Source organism: Lontra canadensis, unplaced genomic scaffold (genome assembly GCF_010015895.1).
Source record: "Lontra canadensis isolate GAN:19392208 unplaced genomic scaffold, GSC_riverotter_1.0 scaffold3, whole genome shotgun sequence".
Lineage (NCBI taxonomy): Eukaryota > Metazoa > Chordata > Mammalia > Carnivora > Mustelidae > Lontra > Lontra canadensis.
Genome location: NW_022630997.1, coordinates 44,117,873 through 44,134,451, shown reverse-complemented (window position 1 = coordinate 44,134,451; position 16,579 = coordinate 44,117,873). Strand labels below are relative to the sequence as shown.

General features: G+C 55.3%; 1 protein-coding gene across 1 annotated transcript in view; it reads left to right on the top strand.

Annotated features, from left to right (window-relative positions):
• Positions 1-16,579, top strand: part of CDH23 (cadherin related 23) — a 395,942-nt gene that overhangs the window by 35,903 nt on the left and 343,460 nt on the right. Inside the window, exons 2-3 of the mRNA XM_032841007.1 lie at positions 5,497-5,568; positions 12,011-12,088. Coding sequence (XP_032696898.1) covers positions 5,502-5,568; positions 12,011-12,088 — 145 coding nt within the window. The 5' untranslated portion in view covers positions 5,497-5,501. The remainder of the gene's footprint in view (positions 1-5,496; positions 5,569-12,010; positions 12,089-16,579) is intronic.

Below are 16,579 nucleotides of genomic sequence, written 5' to 3'. Positions count from 1 at the left end.
TGCCTTTTCCCAATTGGTAAATGGCAACTCCGTCCTTCCAGGGGCCTGGACCAGACCCTCAGGCTCAGATCTTTCTGGTGCAGCCACATCTTCCCCAGCAGGAGACCCGCTCAGCTCTACCTTGACATATGCCCAGAATCTGCCAGATCCCACACCCTCTACTCCAGTCCCTGGCCAGAGCCCTCTAATGTATCTGGCCTCCATCACTACAGTAGCCTCCCCACTGGTTTGCCTGCTTCTCTCCAGTAAAACTTGACTCTTTCCTGTCACTCTTGGCTGGCTAAAGACCAGGGCTCCCAGTTTACTCACATCAGTGATAGGCCCACTTTTTTTGTGGCCTCATCTTCTGTAGTTCTCCCTACCATGTATGCAGTTATAGCCACACTGGCCTCCTCACTGCTCTTTAAGCACGCTAGCACACCCTTGCCTCAGGGCTTTTGCACAGGCTGTGGCCTTTGCCCGGAAGGCATTTCTCCCCAATAACCACATGGCTCGCTCTCTTGCTTCCTCACTGTCTGTTCATATAACACTTTCAGTGATAGGTAGACTACCCTCACCCTGCTCCTTTCCTTTTTCCAAACACACTGTGGAACTTTTCCAGCTATGCCGTTTGTGTTGGTGTCTTCTGGGAGTGGCAAGGTCTTCAGCTTATTCTCTTCTGTATGCCGGCATCTAGTACGGTACCTGACACCCAACAAGTCATGTCAGGGCAGACACGTGCTGTGTGCCTTGGAGGTCTCTCCCTGCAGCTCACCAGCTTTCTGGGTGCCCGTGGAGGCTTTGCTTTGATTAGGGAGGTGATTCCCATGTGGGATGACTCCCTGAGTGTTGTAACTGTGCCACCGGCCAGAGCCTCTCCTGTGACCCTCAGCCAAGGCCTGAGTAGCAGGTGTTTGTGTGTTGAGCACAGGAGAAGGTGGAGGCCAGTGTGATTAGTGCTGCTGCCCTGAGTATGTAATTTTTGTCGTCTGCTCCCTCCAGGGACAAAGGACAAAAGGACCTCTTGGGGATAGTGCTGGAGGGAGCTGTGGGTGACCTGGTCACCTCTGATGGTGTATGTGTACATTGTCTTACTGGTACTGGTTCTGTGCCCAAGGCTCATGAGATGCCAATAGCTTGAAAAGAGCCCACTCCCCAGCCCCAGCTCTTCCCCTTCTTCCTGGCACACTTACTTGGCCTTGCCGCTGGCTCCTGTATACTATGACTGTGAAGTATGTTGCAATTCTCACCCATGTCCAGCTCACCAGTAGGTACAGAGTCCTGCTTGGGGCCTTCCCACCAAACCCTTAACCTGGGCGTGCCCTGGGGACCATGTCTGAGCTCAGTAAAGGTTGGGACTGAGGCTGGGAGACCAGCCTTTGATTGCCATCAGAATGGGGTTCAAATCCAGACCTAGCCACTTACGAGCTACGTGACCTTGGTCACAGTATTCAAACCCTCCGGGCCCCAGCACGTAGAGCTCAGTGCATACCGCAGTGACTGGCATGTCCCGTGCTCCATGAATGTCAGCACTGTGACACCTAGAAATTTGTGCAGCCCATCTCACCTCCTCTGCAAGGTTCAGCACTTTTCTTCTGATGGCCCTGAGCAGCAACAGTCTCGATCACTTATTTGACACCTAGTGTATGTTTCCCTCCATTCTCATGGTCCTTTATCCTCCTGCAGTGCTGGGTATAGGGCTTAGCTTGAAAGAGGATGTGGAGAATTGAGGGCTGTGGGACCTGGTTCCATGTCTTCTTGGTGGTGGGTACATTTGAGACGTTTCCGGAAGTCTTCCTGCAAGGATGGGCTTTAAGACAGGCACCTGGAAGGTTTGGGGGGATGGGTAGCCAGCCGAGACTCTGCTCATATCTCTGGGGGCCTGTTTTTGGCACTTATCCCAGGCCTAGAGAGGAAGCCCAGCACAAAAGACAGGGTGTTTGTTTCCTGGTCCAGTGGGGACTGATGAAGGTTGGTAGGATCTCAGGCCCCCCCTGAGGGCGGTACGGCCTCACATGATGGAGGAGGCCCCGCAGCCATGCTGGGTGGGAGGTGAGAGGGCTGGTGCACAGGACAGGCAAGGTCAGGCTCTCCCAGGGGACGCGTGCCCCTTGCGCAGCCCCAGTGTCAAGGGCACGCCATGCAGCATCCATTACGGTACCTGGGCTGGAGGTTGGGGCCCCTGGGCTGCTTCCCACAGCCATTAGCCTCTCTCTCTGGGCCTCGTTTTCCTTCCCATCACCAAAGGGGCCAGACGAAGAGCAAGACCTGGGAGCTCGGGGGAAACCCAGCGGCAGGATGGACCCTCCTTTGCCTGGCTACTCCGCGTCACCCTTCGGAGCCTGTGCCCCCCATCGCTCTTCTGTCTAGGCTGCCCTGCCCCAAGCTCAGGACGGAGTCAGCGTGGACCCACTGTGGCCGCTGCTTCACACTATTTCGGTGGTGGCCCCGCCATCCCTGCAGATGCAGCGCTGTGTTTGGCTGCCATTGACCCACGGAAGAGAGCAGCGAGGCACCGTGATGGCCTCCAAAGGCGAAGCAGACATGCCTGGTGGTGTCAGCCTGAGCCAGCGCTGTGGAAGCGAGATGCATTTGGCATGTGTGTGTGTCGTACACGTGTGCACACCTCTTTGCAGACATGAATCCCGTGTCCATTGTGTTGTGTATCGGCCTCCCAAGGGAAGGGCCGTGCCTTCCCTTTTCTCCGCTAGGAAATGGGATGGGCAGTGTGCGGGGGACGGGGAACAGCAGCAGGGTGTGAGGGAGCCAGGGCCCGCCTTAGGGGGACCTCTTGGAGCTTTCATTGCCTCCTCTGCAAAATGGGGACACGAGTATCTATGTTATAGAGACATTTGGGAGGATTGAATAAAAAGATACGTCTGAAAATCTCTGGTGTGGGGGAGTTGGCCCTAGTAAGTGTTCATTTCCTTCCTTCCTTCCTTCCTTCTACGGCAAACTTCCTGCAGCCCCAGGATGGCCGCCCTCCCCAGCTCTTTGGGGACAATGTTCTTGGCAGATGTTCTTTAATTCTTATAACATCTGGTTTAGAAAGGCAGAGGGCTGGGGTTTGTTGTTTTTTTTTTTAAAGACACTCACTCACCGGGACATGTCAGATTGCCACTTAATTGCTCTGTGCCTTGGTTTCTCCACTTGTAAATCAGGGATAATTCTAGCAGTGCTGGCTAGCTTCTGTGTAGGAGACGCTAGGCTAACACAGGATAACAGATGGAAAGTGGTTTGAACATTTAGCAAAAGGCACTGTTCTCAACCTCACTAGTAGTTAGGGAAACGCATATGAAAGCAACAATGCCATGCCATTTAAGAGAGGGATCACTTCCAGGTGGGCACAGAGGCCCTCTCCGACGCCTGGAGGGAACAGGCATTGCCACCGCCTTTCTAGAAGGTGATACGGTGGTGTCTAATAAAGGTTTACATACATGCTCGGTGTTGGAGCTAATCAGCCCAGGGATGCCGCAGCTGGAGAGCCACGTTGAAGAGCAACCAGAGGCCCCAAACAATGACATGTGGAGGGCGGGCCATGGCGGTGTTGCCTGGGGTGGTGGGACCCCGGAAACGCCCATACGCTCCAGCTTAGGGATGCTCGTGTCTCTTCTGCCACATCCACACTCTGAACTATGATTTTGCTCCTAGAGAGAAGGGTGTCGATGGAGTAGCGCTGACCTGGGGGGTCATCCGTGAAAGACTGTAATGTGAGAAAAGCAAGTTTCTTTTGTGTAGAGACACCCTCCATGATTGTGAAGACAAACACAGCCGCACTGCTCCTTATGTGTGTGCGGTGTGAATGTGTTTGCTCGGGTGCGGAGGAGGGCCCGCCCGCTGGGATGCGTGCCTGACCACTCTGGCCAGCAGACACATCCAGACAGGGCCATGGAAGGGCAATTATTTGCCAAAGTTTAAAAAACCAAATTTATATAAAAAGCTACGTTGCCAGTTTTTCATGAAGAAAAATCAGAAGGTCCGGTTATGCTGGAACACTTCAGTGGCTGCCACGTTTGGACAGAGCCCGTGGCTTCTCAGGGGCCATCTTCCCCACCCACCTGGCTTCTCCCTCTTTGATATTCCTGGCCTTGCCCCTGTAACATATCGGTTGGTACCCCTGTGATGGGCTTTTAGTGTCCCAAAGCTCAAGGTGGTGGAAATATAGGAATGCATGAAGGTGGGGGGTCATCTTTCATTATTTAAGTACATCTTAGAATCTTTTATTCTTCAAATTGCTGTTTCATGCCTAGTAATTATGACATTTTAAGTACAGTGTTAGAAGGGAAACAAAAGGGCATCACGGGCCATCACCGGTTGTGTGTGTCAGGAACCTCGACCCAGTTATGTCACGGGCCACTCGCGGGGCCCGGGCTGACAAAGGCCTCTCCGGGTCTGGAATGACGGGCTCTGACCTTGTGTCTCTTTTGGAATCTCTTGCCCCTAGATCATACCGAGAGGAGAAAGTCTCTCCAAAAATCCCTTCCCTTTAGTTTCCTTCACCTCCCAGTGTCTTTCCTGATCGCTTATCTATAAGGGAGGTGGCAGGTCAGCTTGGGTCCCAATTCTGACCTGGGTCCTCGTGAGCCGGGGGTCTCTGAGCAAATGGTTAAACCAGAGGATGATGTGCAGGCCCTTTGCTAGGCCCTGAGGGGACGCAGAGGTGTGTAGGCTGTGTCCCTGCACTAACAGGACTGACATTTTAGAGAGAGGTGGGGGTTCCCAGCTGAGATGTGTGGGCCTCCCCTCCCCCCGGTGTCACAGCTGGTCTCCGGGAGGCCCGTCCCTGAGCTGTTACGAGGGTAAGGAGGGGCCGGGGGACCAGGGGCACTGCTGCTGTGGGAGGCACAGTCTCCTTCCCTGACATCCTTAGAGGTGGGATCTCGCCTTGCTGAGCTTCTGGGGGCTGGACCCCAGATCTCACTGGAGCTTCCCTCTGAGCCGCCACAAGTTTGGCTTCAGCTTTCTACAGACTTGCTGTGCTATGACTTACCCCTCTGTGCCTCTCTGGACACAGTGGCCTGCTGCCTCCTCTCATATCCAACTTTTTAAGAGAAGATGGTGGATATAAAAAGTGGGGAAAGACATGCCCATTGGGCACTTAGGTTGGGGGATCCAGGCTGTTGGGCCTGCCAGACCTTCTCTTAGGCCCCAGACATCCCGCTCAGTGCCCATCTCCTATCCCTGTCCCCAGACCAACCAAGACCTGTCATTCCTGGGGCCCCGAAGGCAACAACCCCCTCCTCCCACCAAGCTGAGAATGCCTCAGTCATGCATTTCTGATGGCCCCATGCCCCTGCCACCAGCCCAGGCCGCCGTGTCATACCCAGCCTGGGATGAGGACGAAATCCAGTGACACAGACCCTGTCTTCTTTCCCACGTGCGCTCCCCCCACCCCAATGTGAGGTGATTCCCTTTCCTCTTCCCTGGGGCCAGATCTCCCTGGAGCTGCAGGGCTGGGGGAGTGTGGGAGGAGTTCCAAGAGCAGACTTGTCACCTTCTCCTTTCTTGTGTCCCCAGGAGCCATGAGGTGCCACGCCGCCTCCAGCTGCCTCGTGGCCTGGCTGTTTGTGTTGACCTCTGGATGCTGGGGTAAGTCCAATCCTCTGCCCTTCCTGCCCCACGGGGAGTGGGGAGAGGGCTGCTCCGGGCCTGCAGACCTTGCCTTGCTGTGCGTGTGAGCGGGCAGACACTTCCCTCTGTGGCCTCGGTGGCTGTAGCACTTCCAGGGCTGAAAATACCAGCCTCCCTGAGAGGGAAAAGGAGGAGCCTTAGAAGGAGTGAGCTCCTGGGGCAGGAGGTATCTGTGCCGCAAGGCCTGGCCTCAGTTCTCTTTAGTTTCCCAGCTGTCGTGTGAGCACCCGCCATGTGACACTATGTGTGTCTGTGGTGCCCGGCTCCGGGATGTGCAAGCAATGGGTCACGCTTAAGGAGCCCAGAGCCTAGCTGGGGAGGAAGACACAGCCAGGATTTACCACATAGACTACAGGTGAGCAGAGTGGTACTGAAGGATGGACCCAGCTCCAGAGAAGCCCCTCAGGAGAAAAGACTCATTGGGACAGGAGGGACCCAGCTGGAGGGAAAGGTTTCATCTGGGCTTTGAAGCCTGAGAAGTAGTTTTAGAGGAGGGGAGCAGGAGGAAGGGAATCCCAGAGGAGGGAACAGCCTGAGCAAAAGCGTGGCGGTGAGGAACTCTTTCACCTTGCGGGGGGGAGGGGTGGATGGGGGTCCCGCCCTCCTTCCCCTGCCCTTGCAGTAGGCAGATGCCTGTCCACTCGGGTGCCCATAGAGGAGACCGGGAAAGACCCGGGCATGTGCCTGTCCCTTGGCTTTCAGACAGCTGGTGGCAAGGAGCAAAGCAGCTCTGGGCTGCACTGAAGGGAGGCCAGGACTGCAGGCATGGCTGGCCCAGTGTCTCCTGAGGCAGGGTGTCCCCGGGGAGGAGCTGTGGGCACAGGGTGCCTGGTGATGTGGGCAAACACATTCCTGAGTGAGGCCCGCTCCCTCGACAACTCCAAGGAACCGGGGAGTATCTGGAGGAAGCCAGCCTCACGTGGGCCGCCCGACAGTCCCCTGAAGGTCCCCTCTCCTGGCCCCTGAGTTTGGAAGGCTCTCTGCTGGAGTGCCTCTGTGATGGGGAGCTCACTCCCATCCAGGCAGCCTGGGATTACAATGTAGGCTCACAGACTGTCGGGGCAGAGCCAGAGGGGCTCTCAGACCCTCTCTCAACTCTGGGCAGACTTTGCAGGGAAACAGACACCTGGAGAAGCAGCTGGTCCAAGGTCGTGCAAAGCAGGGTGTGGCTGAGCCTCAGTCAGGGTCTCTGATCTTCCGTGGGTTAGCACTCCCCCACCTGCAATCTGAGCCCCATTCGGGGAGGTCTTCATGGGAACACCCGAGACAGCTCTGACCCTCTGGCTCTGCTGTATGGTAGAAGCCAGGACACTCTCCTCAGTCTCCCCAGGGCCTCTGTGACCTTGGACGCACACGCCCTTCCCCCTGCTGTGAAGAAGAAATACAAATGTAAAAATAAAACAGGTGCGGAGAGCTCAGCTGTATTCTCAGCAGAGGTGGCAGCTTCCTCCTGAGCCCTGGGGATGGAACATGGCTCGTGCGTCTCAGGCGGGCACAAGGGAGCAGCAGGGGGCCAGGACTCCTGGGTTCCAGCCCCCGTTCACCAGTGGCCTCCCTGGGGCAGTATCTTAGCCACTCTGTCCTTCAGCTTTCTTATCTCTAAAGTCAGAAGGACCACAGGACTCCCCTCCTTCAGTTGTCAGGATGATCGGTTGGGTTCATGCACATATTAAGACCTTAGAATAGCGTCTGGTATGTATTAGGTCCTACGTATGTGTTAGCTCTTTGATTATGAGCTCTATCTTTCTCCAGGGGAAGCAAACTGGGGCACAGAAAACAGGAAAGTTAAGCAAGTTGCCTGAGACCACCCAGCAACTCTGTGGCAAAGCCGCCCTACTTGGGGGCTAGTCGGCTTTGCGTGTATGTGAGGGGCATGCTCTCTCTCTCTCACTCCTGGGTACTGTCCCCTCTTCCCTGTCCCTGTCTGAGGTGTCCAGTGTTAATTCCTTTGGTACAGTGAGACCATGGGTGACTTAGGGATTGAAAAGCACCCTCTTGGCACCCTGCCCTTCCAACACCCGCCCTGACCACTAACCCTTCCGCAGACCATCCCCCATCACCTCTCCCCTCTTTGCTTTCACCTGAACCACAGCCTTAGTGGATCTTTCCTCCCATCCCGGGCTGTCAGCGATGGGTCAGTCTCACGGACTAACCGCCCTAGTTGTCAACCCCCCTTATCAGCCTGTCCTGTTCTCTCTGCTAAAGCTTCCCCTCCTTCTCCCCGGCCTCTGTGGGCCGGTTGGGAAGGCAGGAAGTGAAGGACTGAGCGGGTATGCCCTGCCCCATCCCTGTGTGGCCTGGCCCCAGGGCCTCCCACTGGTCCTGCTGTTGGTTCCCAGGAAGGGGGCATGGGGGGTCCTGATGGTAGGGCTACCAGCACTCAGGCCCGACAGCAATACGTCAGGCCCCCAGGATGTTGAGGGCCTGCACTGCGGCCACTGTGACAGTGACACAGTGCACAGGACACCTCTGGCAGGGATGCAGGATGGGAGGGTCCTGTGGGGCTTTTATCCTGAAGCTTGGAAATGAGGGCTGGACAGAAAGATGTTGCCTTGTTGCCCAAGGCCACACAGTAGCGACTGTCACGGAGCTCGTGAGGCCTCTAGCTTTGTCCTCTCTGCCCAGTGCTCCTTCCTTGTCAGGGGGCTCCTCACGACATGGATCTCAGTGTGAACCACTAGGCCTCTTGCCCCCATCAGTGATCAGAGAACTGGGGAGAACTGTGGGCTGGATCCTTGCCCAGCTGCTTCCAGGCTCTGGCACTTCCCAGTGCTCGTCAAGCCCGAGGAGGAATCCCCGTCACATGACCCTGAGTGAAGTCAGTGCTCCCTGGCCTGGCATCCCCACACTGCGTCTGGCATCAGTCATTCTGGGATCAGGTGCCCTGGGCCAGGACACTGCCCTCCTCCATGCCCTTCCGGGATCTTCTTCATCCAGCAGCAGCAGCAGCTCCTCGAGTGCTGTTTTCTGTGAGCCTCCCTGCTCGCTTCGCCCCTCAGGCCTGTGGCGGTGAGAAGCTCAGTGCTGGGCATTGTTTGCCATCTTCAGAGCTGGTGGACTCCTCTCTTCTGTGTAGGGAACAATCAGTGAGGGTGGCCGGGGGAGGCAGGGAGACGCCCCCAGGACAGAGTGAGCACTGGATGGAAGCTCATGGGGGACCGGGGTGTGTGGGGCGTGGGGGGCATGGGAAGCCTGGACTCTCCATCACCGAAGTCCCCTGTGCCCCCTCTCCTCGGGTATCCACTCACAGTCCAGCCTGGATAGAGGTCTCAGCTCCTGAGACAGCCGTTTTGCCTCAGGAGGACAGAGGCTCAGTGCCTGGGCAGTGGTTTTTAAGAGAACAAGTAACCTGTCCATGAGCCCCTTTCCCCACCCCCCAGCCCTCCCAGTCTCTGGGTGCTGCCCTGGCCGCCCAGGGCCGCAGGGCCACTGGAGGCAGCAGGACTGTTCTAAGAACGCTGGCCCTGCTCGGTGTGTGCAGGGGATACGTGCCCCCGAGGCCCTGCCAGCTACCCGTGCAGGGCTCTCTGCAGCTGATTATCGGCAGTTCCTGTAAAAGAAAATCTTAAAGTGAATAATGCTGCTGCAAGCGATTTTTTCCCTTGCTGGTTTCCCTCCCCCAGCTGCCCAAGCCCACCGCTGTATTTTCTGGGCACCCCTGAACCTTCTCCCTGAGTTCAGCCTGCTTCCCATACTGGAGCCCAAGGCTTTCTCTTGGCGATCTGAAGCAGCCCGTCATTAATACCAGTATTAATAGTAGCCACCCTTTATCCAATGCTGGCTGGGTGCTGTTGCATGGAGCTAAGTGCTTTACTTATGTAATCTCACTTAATCCTCAGGATGACCGTGAAGTAAGTCTTACTGTTGCTATTTTACACCTGAGTACACTGAGGCATGGGTAGATCATGCAGCTAGAAGGAAGCACAGCAAAGTTCCAAACAAAGACAAGGCCCTTGACCAGTGGCCTCTTTCTGAGGCTGTTATATGTGCAAGGGGCTCTGGATTCCTGGCATGAGAGGGTGGAGGAATGTATATGAGTGCATGTTTATAGTAATGGCGATCAAGGAGGGCTTCTTGGAAGAAGGGGCATGAAACTTGAAAGATGACTAGGACTTGGACTGGTGAAGGCAGAAGAGTCAGCAGTCCTAGCCAGGAAGTGAGATTAAGGCCAGAATGTTTGAGGGATCAGATATGGCATCGTTCTGAGCAGATTTAGGAGGAGGATGAAAAGATGCCACCCTCTGCCCCCCCACCCCCCACTAGGAACCATCTCAGGCGGGAGGGGCAAGTGCTCTCCCTCGGCTCCAGCCTTCTCACTTCCCAGGAGCTGGCCTCTGTTCTCCAGGCAATCACAGGCCCTGAGAGAGCCCCAGGTCAGCAGAAATGGGGAATGGGAGGGCTGTGTCCCGCGCCTGTTGAGGAAGTCCCCGGAGGACCCAGTGAGAGCTGCTTAGGGCAGCACAGTGTCAGCCCTGTGCAAGCCAGACCCGCTACCCACTGGTTGGCAGGGGTGGAAGAGGAAGTGCCCTCCTCACTCGCGTACTTCCGGGTGTCTTCCCACACCAACAACCAGTTCTTCAATTCTCCGGACACCGAGTGGGTGTCTGACTTACATTCAGTCTGACTCTATCTGGCGTTAGTGTCAGATCATACAGAGTTAAGGGTTCAGGCCTACAAGATCACCCCCACTTCACAGCCAGTCCCAGGTCCCAGGTCCCCTGTGCTCTGACCTACCAGTCCTAAGTCAGTGGTTCCTTCGACCACCTCCCCCCAACCCCTCCTCAGGTTTGATCAGCTGGAATGACTCTCAAAACTCAGGGAGGCATGTTGCTTACATTTACTGGGTTAAACAAAGAGTACAGCTCAGGGGCGGCCAGACGGAGCGGGGTTGAGGGCAGTGGGAACCTTCCATGTCCTCGCTAGGGGCCCCACCCTCCCAGCACGGGGCTATGTTCACCTCCTGGAAACTTCTCTGATCTCTTAAATCTCTAGCCTCCTCCCCTCCCTGCAGGTCCAGCTGGGGCTAAAAGTGCCCACTGTCTATCTAGTCGGTCTTTCTGCCACCAGCCCCACCCCGGGTCCCCTCACTAGCATAAACTCAGCTGTGCTCAAAAGGGCCTCCCTACAAAGGACAAAAGACACTCCTCTCGCTCTGAAAATTGTAAGGCATTTTGGAGTTCTGTGCCAAGAACTTGGACAAAGACTATGTGTGTGTGTATATGTATATGTATATATATGTATATATATATATATATATATAATCTTAAAAATATATATATATATATTTTTTTTTTTTTTAAAGATTTTATTTGACACAGAGAGAGAGATCACAAGTAGTGAGAGAGGCAGGCACAGAGTATGGGAAGCAGACTCCCCACCAAGCAGAGAGCCCGATGCGGGACTCGATCCCAGGACCTCGAGATCATGACCTGAGCTGAAGGCAGAGACTTAACCCAGGTGCCCCCCAAATATATTTTCTATTATACCACACTACTGAAGACCATTGAGAGGGGGTCGGGTGACAGGTAAACCCGGCCTCGGGGAGGCCTCCTGTGGGGGACTTGTGGTGTGAAGGGTTCCTACCAGTACTGCCCCAGTTCCCTCCAGACCTGGCCCTTACACCAAGGCCATCACAGAGTGGTACAGGGCCAAACACCCAGGGGCCCCGTAAGGCCTAGGCCACTGACTCACTGTGTGACCCTGGGCCAGTGACTGCGGATCCCCTACAAGCCTTGTTCTCCCCAACAGTAAGATGGGGACAGGATAGCCCTGGCTGTCCTGTGAAGATGGAGGGAGAAGGTCCCATAGATGGCAGTTCTCGTGACACCCCGTGGGATGGGCTGGCCATGACTTCCCATGACAGATGGCTGCTGAGAGCCCCTGAGTGCCATGCCCTACTCTGGGGCACAGCCCGGGGCCTCGACACACATACCCGCCACCTGCTGCCATGCGGCCTGGCAGGAATATGACATGTGTGTGACTTGAAATTTTCTAGGAGTTGCATTAGAAAAGAAACTCATTTTAATAATAAGTTCCATCCAATATATCCTCAATATTTTCATTTCAACACGTCATCCATATCGAAGGTTAATGGGATATTTTACACCCATTTTTTTTCATGTCTTTGCAGCCCTGACTGTATTTCATGCTTCAGCATGTCTCCATGTGGTGCCCAGGGTGCCAGGGCCGCATGGCGCTGGTGGTCTCGATGACCGTAGGACCTCCCCACCCGCATTATTCCCCATTTACCTCGAGGCCAGATGGGGACTCGCTGGGGTCCTAGGAAGGTGCCCGTGGCACTGGGTGCAGGTTCCACACCTTCTGCGGCCCCCACTCCGTGTCTCCTTCTAGAAGCTGGCCTGAGGGTACTTGACTGACGCTCTTGTCCTCTGACCTCCAGGCCAGGTGAACCGACTGCCCTTCTTCACCAACCACTTCTTTGACACGTACCTGCTGATCAGCGAGGACACGCCTGTGGGTGAGTTGGCACAGGGGCCACTGGACGGTGGGGTGGGTTTCGCTCTCCCAAGTGAAGGGGATCCTAAAGATGGAGGCCATGTTCCACCCATCACTGGAGACTCTTCCATGATGTTCGTACGGCCTCTCCTTGGTTGTCCCCGGGGATGGGGCACTCAGTACTTCCTAGGGCTGCTCCTTCCAACACAGGGGAGTTTGAAATGTCCAAGCATTTGTCACATTGAGCCCAAGTTTCTTGACTTCTACTCCTGCACTCATTTTGTTCTACAAATGGCTCGTTCCTCTTCTCTGTGAAATTTTAAAGATGGAAGCCGTCAGAGAGTTTGTTGTGTAGCCTTTTGTACTTGGCTGTGATCGCTGAGTTTTCTGCATTGAGTGTGCCTCTTTTGGTCATGAGGAAAAAAAATTGGGCTGTTTAGGAGGTGATCACGAGCCTCCCTTTCCACCCCAGCCTGAGTCACTTCATGACCCAGCTCGGCGCTCATTCCTCTTCCGGAGCGCCTGGCTTCTGTACCTGCGGCTGGAGATGGGCACGCATTGCCCTGTGGTGTCCGCTTGGCTCTGAGGACCAGAAGTGTCTCAAGAAATGGGGGTTCCTGGAACAAACCCATCTTGCCGCCATGCTGATGGGAAGACTCTCATTCCTGGGAGCCCTCTTGCAAACGGCGGGGCCTGGAAATGTCCCGCCTCCAGCCACATTCCCTCCTCCATCTTCATTCTTGTGGGTGTCACTGTAGGGAAAGTGCCTGTCATCTGCAGCTTCTCTCTCTCAGGTCTGGGGGTGGGGGTGGGCATCAGAAGCAGCGTACATCTGGGGTTGGCCTGGTGCATCTTTCTGGAGCATCACTTGTCCTTGAAAATGAAGTGGGATGGCAAGCAGGGGGGAGGGGTGTGAAGGTATTGAACACGTAGGTCATTTTTAAACACTCTTTTATCTAAAATCAAATGTAGTTGTGTGATGGAGGAGATGCAAAATTCTTCAAAGAGAATCTCTGCTTGAAGAGGGAAGCCTTAGCAGGCCCCAGACTCTCTCCTGCTGTTTGGGGGGCATGATAGCAGCCCCTGAAGGCGCCTTTCCTTCCAGTCTTCCTGATGGAAGGTTTTTTCCAGGTGGGGACAGGGCATAGCAGGTGTGTTTCTGACTATTGTGGGGATTGTCCCCACCGCCCAGGACCATTTCATTTCTAGGGCCCATGGCGGGTTGGGGGGGGGGGCTCTGTGGAATGTGACAGTTTTTCTGGTGACTAGCTGCCCCCTTGGATCAGCACTGAAAGGCTGGATTTGTGGATGTAGGTATTTAAAGGGTCCTCCAAGAAGGAGGCTGCCTGTCTCTCTGGAATATTCTTTCACAGGCTTACTATCCTCCTGGTGGGGGGTGGAGATGTACCTAGAAGTCTCTTGGGGGTGCTGCTGAGCTTTTTCTCCCTCTGGGGTTGTGTCAGGACCTGTTTGTGGGCTTCTGGATTCATCTAGGGTTTCTCCCCACACCCTAGGCCTAGCATGGGGCCAGTGCCGAGAGAGGAGAGCAGGTGTCTGGTTTGTGCGGCTCAGGAAATGAAGGAATGTTAGCAGCCTTCGTCATCATTAGGGGTTTCTCCAGTTTATCAGACGTAGAGGGCATGCACCCTCTGTGCTAGGCCTGGCCGCCGTGCTCCCAGATAGGAATTGGATGAGGGCATAAACAAGTCAACCTCAGGCTGATGGGGGCCGGGCTGGATGTCTGAATAAGTCCCTGTAGAGGATTGAAGGAGGAAGGGGCGTCCCTCTGGAGACAGAGCAGAGGCAGGTGGGAGCAGGAGAGGATCTGGGGAGGTGATGGGCCTCAAGCAGAGTCCCAAAGGGCTCCCTTTCCTTCCTTCCCACACTGTTTCCTGCAGCTGACTTTCAGAAGGGTCTGTTTTGACCCCATCTGTGATGGAGGGAATACATTAGGGACAGGTGGGCCATTGAGGCAGCGGTGTGGCCGAGCCACTAATGGACCAGGGGAAGGCTGCTCCAGGTCAGCGGTGCTGGCTCCATCCATCCACCCCAACTGCGAGCCTGCCCAGCTCCAAGTGTGGGGTTCACAGAGGCCTGAGGGCTGGAAAGGTGGGGGGTGGGGAGGATAGCGGTCGGCCAGTGCTGATAGTGATGAGCCCTAGGCCCATGCCCCCACTGCAGGGAGTCCTCCAGCAGGCCCTGCTCTAGCTACCTTTGGCTCTGGTTCTTGATTGTCTTCTGCAAATGCTAGCATCGATCGGCTCTAGGAATAACTGCTAGGACACGGCCCCATTAAGGCTGCGCCGGGCAGGCCCAGCAGGGGCGTCCGTCTGGTGCAATGGGGATTGATCCTTGGCTCTGGGGGACCGTAGGAATGAGAGAGAGCTCAGTGAGCTGGAAGACAGCTCAGTTCCTCTTTCTGGGCAGGGACTGGTGCTGAGCTGGCTCTTACCCTCCTAGTTCCTCCTTTCCTTTGGCATCAAGATCAAGCAGCAAGCTCTGGCTTGAAAGGCATGAATTCAGTTTTTGTTCCTCACTGTGTGGCATTGGGCACAACGCTGCCCCTCTCTGGGCCTTACCTCCCATCTCACCAATGAGAGGGCATTAGAAAGATGGGCCCTGTGGGCTTTAGCTTGGGTAGTCCTACTAGCCCGGTGTATCTCCAGGCCCTCAGATAACAGGCCTGGGGACCTTCCCTGAGTGCTGTCACCTCTGTGGCCCTGGGCCATTCAGAAGTTGATGTGGACCCACGTGGTTGGGGCAGGTGCAGACCTCGGACCGGCAGAGGCCAGGGCGAGGGTAGGGGTTGAAACAGCTTGTCCAAGGGGCTGGGCCTCTGCTTGCTGTGTGGAACAGGGTGGCCCAGAGACTTGACCTGGAGGCTTGGCTCTCACTGGCCCTTTGCTTTCTGAACGCCAGTGTTCCAGCCTGTAAAATGGGGATGGGAGGGCCCCCTCTTTGGATTCTATACCTGGAGTGTTTTGTTACTGAAAGGAAGGCCTATGTGTGGCCCAAGAATGACTGGTTGAGCTGTCCTGCCAGCCACAGCTTTGCGGTGGGGACAGACAAGTGCAGAGAGGAACTGGGTCTAGCAGGCTGGTCAATACCAGTGACTTGGAGGCAGAGCCCAAGCCAGTCTGAAAGTGGAGGTCAGAGCCGTGGGTAGCTCTGGGGCTGGTTATCTGGCTTCTGCTTAATGCACGATGATGGGGAGCTCATGATCTTTATAAGACATGGGCTATGGGACAGTTCTGGGGATGAAAAATTTTTCCTAATACTAATCTGAAATCTGTCCCTGGAACTCCCACCCACTGAGCCTGATTCGGACCACTGGAGCCTTACAGATTAATAATAATAACATTTGATGCACTATATATGTATAATACATATTATTATAATAACTATGTTTATTGAGTGCTTGGGGTAGCATACAGTGTTTAACGTGTCTTCAGATTCCTTTTAAGAATTGGAGTAGAGTTGCCTGCAGGCTCTTTGGGTTTGCAGTTTCTGCGAATGTTCTCTCTCGGGCTGGAGACTGTGACTGGGATTCAGTGCAAACCTTCTGAGCCTTTCCATTCTCTACGTGCCTGCCTCAGGCCCAGCCCGCAGTGTGGGGAGCGGAGCATATAGGGAGCAGAGTGGGAGGGCGCAGCTTGGCCATCCCAGATCTCTTGCGGAGGCTTACACGTCATGTCGCTCTATCTCCTCACCCATCTCCAGTTCCAATTCCCTCTGCCTGATGTTCTTTTTGAGGACCATCTCCCAGCCAGGGAAGACAGGAGCCAAATGAAGTCATTAGGTAGCTCTGCTCCTCCCGCGGCCCCCAGCCTGTTAACATTCAGGGCCCCCTTGTCCCTGTGTGTCTTGCTGCAGATGTGACTATCTGTCACTGGTAGCCAAGCCATCCTGGGAGGGGCAGAGCGAGGGCAGGTCAAGGACTCCATGCCTGCTTGGGCTGGTGGCCTCGCCCCCACGGTGGCCCCAGCTGTCAACAGTGTATGGCCACATGGTACCTTTAGGATGAGGGATGGATGCTTCCTGATGCTGTCTCCAAGTGACCTCCTGAATCCACTCCAGACACTCACCAGTATGGTCCACGTCAAGTTCACCAATAATCTCCAGGTGGCTCAAGCCAGTCCTCAATTCTCAGACCTGTGGCCTTCCGGCAGTCGGTCTTCTCTTCCAGGCGTCAGCTCTCTGGCTGTTCCTTAGCCTCCAATACGCCTCTTGCGTCTGTGAGCGCTGCAGGGCCCTGGGCCCAGCTCCTGTATGCCTTTCCCATGTTCTAGCCCTATGGCCATTTCCTCTGGTCTCATGGCTTCAGGTCCTGTCTGTATGCTGGCAATTCAGAGCCTTCTGTTTCCTTCCTGGGCCTCCTCACAGAAGACGTTCCAGACTTGCATGCCCACCTCTGTGCTCAGCGTTTCTACCTGGGTGTCGGAAGGGGTCCCAGCCTCAGTGTGCCTGGGCCAGACTCCTGCCCTTCCCCCAGACCCTGCTTCCCCTGCAGGCT